We start from the raw sequence: 3,216 nt of genomic DNA on the forward strand, positions 1-3,216 counted from the left end.
TCACGTTAGAAGTATTCCCAATAAAAAGATCTGTTGAATCCATGTAAGGTTTTTGAAGACCTGTATTATGCAACAAAACCATTCTGATGTCAGAGAGGTGCTACATATAATACTTAGAAGCAGTTCTGGACAGCCAGCACTGTACACGGCAATACTCTACATTCAGATTTCACACCAAATAACTACAGAAACTTTTACTCTTCAAAAGAAAAAAGAAGCACCTTGTCTTGGGAAACATTCAGTTGCAGCCCCACAGTTGCCAGGAAACACGTTTTATTTCCACTTTTAAGAGAATAGTTTCCTGTCTCCGGATTCTCCACAGGCTTGGGAGGAGTTGGTGGAGCAGGAGACGCAGTTGTGGTAGGTGCAGCAGTTACATTGGCAATAGTAGGTGGAACAGTAGGTGCAGAAGTAGGTCTATCAGCAGGACATCTGGTCTCTGAAAAGACATTTTAATCACCATCTCATTACTGAAATTTTATTGAAGTCTCATTACTCAGACAAAGTACAGTTGCCACTTATTCTCAGAAATCCTGTAACACAGTTTTAAATCCACACTCAGTACCACTTGCCTCTGACACATGGAAGCAAAACACACAAAGACAGCTCAGTTGTTTTAAAAGCGTGACACGTATTTGCTGTCAGCCAAGTAAGTGACCCTATTAGGCTACATGCAGCAGGATGCTGTGCTGGTCTCTTTCATGAGCTATGAGATGAGACAACAGGCTCTGGACTACTCAAATGCAACAGCAGAGGCCACCACTGCAAGTGGAAAGCAGTCAGCTAAAACCCCTCAAACCCAAATGATTTACTTAGCAACAGTAGCTCTGAAGTGCTTATTTTTAATACCCCAATTGCTGGAATACACACTTGAGAAGAATCCCACCTTGGCACACAAACAATCAACAGTACAGCACACTACTAAATCCGTTCTCCTAAGCTATTTTTCCAGGAACAAGGAAAGAAATACTAGAGGATATTTACATGGATATTATTAAATACAACACATCTTAGAATTGGTGGATTTTTTTATTATGGGACTTTGCTCCCTGCACTAAGGTGCAACACAAAAAAGCTCTTTCACAAAATGAAATGCTCACCTTTTTTACTGACTGTGCCATTCTGAACAAAAGCCTGCAAAGTAACATTCCAGAAAATCTGTGTTATATTTTCTGCTTCAAAAACGAAGGAATTGTGACACACGAAGACAGTATTCAGCTGAACTGGACCTGCAGGATCCTTCATAAGAACAGTAACTGGTCCTACAAATAAGCACAAATGTTTTAATGCCTTAAGAACTACAAGAACTTAGAGGTAGTGTTACATTTTATATAATTTCATAAGGCAAAGACTAAGCGATAATTAAGCTTAACAATCTTAAGCTCTCCTGAATGTTCTCCCTGTATATCTTGACCTGTAGTACTCAGTAATGCAGGAGTAAGCAAGCTTACAGAACTAGACAGCCATAAGAAAGGTGAACCCTTTTACTTAAGTTTGTAAGGAGAAAATAATTCTATTATTAGAAGGCATTGGTACACAGACAGCCTAACACTGTATTGCTTAGCAAGGTAGAAGGGCAAGCAGTGCCCACTAAAATTAATCTTCCATGTGCCTGCTGTCTACCTCACTGATCAAAGCTGTTTATCCTTCCCCTTCTCTTCCACTTACAGGAATTACACATCCAGTGAAGCCATTTGGCCTGCACTGTTACCCAGTAGGCAGGTACAAGGAACAGCAGTTGGCAGCACATGGTTCAGAACTCATTACATTCATTACTAACTCCTGGATTCCTCCTTACTTCGAAGGAGCCAAGCCAGGTCAGGTACACGAGGTCTGACACTTCTGGTTGAGACTGCTTTGCAAGTCAGATTCTGAACTGAATGTTACCTTTTCTTTTAGCATCAGGAAATGTAGCTGTGTCATTGGTGTTGTAGGTCAGTGTGATGAAGTCTCCCTGGTAAGTTTCATTGGTTTTTGTGATGTTAATGCTCCAAGAATGACCTTCTCCAAACTGCACTGCCACAAGGGCAGCCTGTGTGTCATTGCCACAGACGCTTCCATTGTGTGTCGCACTGGATGACAAATTCAGGGCTGTGGTTTTCTAGAAGAAAAGGGGAATTTAAAATGCATTCACACGCAGATCTTCCCCATGACAACATTATAAACTCGCTGGAGTTAGCTGAAACCTTGCACAAATGAGATTATTTTAGGTTATTCTGGAAAATTATGATAAAGGGTCCCTAACACCTGCCAGAGAAAGGAGCTGTATCAGATTCAAGTACAAAAGTACAACTCTAACCTGGTTGTAAACCCTGATCATGTTGAGCTGCAATTACATTTACTGCTTGGGTTAAGAACATAACTACACTGATACTGGTTAGACTTGGTGAGTTTTGTGTACATCATTTAAGTAAGAGCAACAGGGTACTTTCAGTCATTTGTATGACTGAGAACTTATTTTTTACTTTATAAGACTATATAGGAATATTCTTCTCAATCAACTTAAAACAAAGTAAGAAATCAAACACCCTAGGTAAAAGAGCTTAAATTTTAATCCAGGTCAAAATCCAGTTCTCAGCAAGAGTTACTCCTAAATACTTACATAATCACCATTGTTTGATTCATATGTTATCAAGAACCTCATCATCCAATTTGCATACAGGCATGTAGCATTAGAAGCATCCTTTATATCTACTTCAACTGCATAGGACTGGAAAAAACCTGTAAGATATGATTATCAGCTATTAAGACATTGCTTTTTCTTAATTTTCTAGAACCACTTAGGAGGACAGCTCATCACAAAGCAGTAAATTATGTCAGGACCATATTCAATATACCAGACAGTGAAAGAATAGCTAGATTTCTAAAAAGCATCACATTTAGGAAGCACACCACAAAGCTGTCAAAGCAGGTAGAAATTGAGAGCATGTTTTACAGTCTGTTTACCTGACAAACTAATAATTGCAAAGTGTTGACTGCCCAACACTGGACGCTTTTAAGATTTGGCTGTACAGGGTGTCGGGCTATCTTGTCTAGACCGTGTCTTTGCCAAGAAAGGCTGGACCAGCTGATCCTTGAGGTCCCTTCCAACCCAGAATTCTGACTCTCTGAAATAAGCACCAGCTTTCTGGTGACACAGCGGGTAAACCAAAGGGCATGAACACAGCACTTGAACAATGCGCTGCTTGTAGACCAGGGCCTATTATCTTTATTATT

At 40.0% G+C, this 3,216-nt stretch overlaps 1 protein-coding gene across 1 annotated transcript in view; it reads right to left on the reverse strand.

Annotated features, from left to right (window-relative positions):
- The window catches only part of LAMP2 (lysosomal associated membrane protein 2), a 10,605-nt gene extending 7,880 nt beyond the window's left edge, over positions 1-2,725 (reverse strand). The window contains exons 1-4 of the mRNA XM_031056040.1: positions 2,603-2,725; positions 1,888-2,101; positions 1,101-1,262; positions 222-439 (exon numbers count right to left, since the gene is read on the reverse strand). Coding sequence (XP_030911900.1) covers positions 222-439; positions 1,101-1,262; positions 1,888-2,101; positions 2,603-2,647 — 639 coding nt within the window. The 5' untranslated portion in view covers positions 2,648-2,725. The remainder of the gene's footprint in view (positions 1-221; positions 440-1,100; positions 1,263-1,887; positions 2,102-2,602) is intronic.
- Between the last annotated feature and the right edge of the window lie 491 nt (positions 2,726-3,216).

This window comes from Geospiza fortis, unplaced genomic scaffold (assembly GCF_000277835.1).
Source record: "Geospiza fortis unplaced genomic scaffold, GeoFor_1.0 scaffold157, whole genome shotgun sequence".
In the NCBI taxonomy this organism is placed as follows: domain Eukaryota; kingdom Metazoa; phylum Chordata; class Aves; order Passeriformes; family Thraupidae; genus Geospiza; species Geospiza fortis.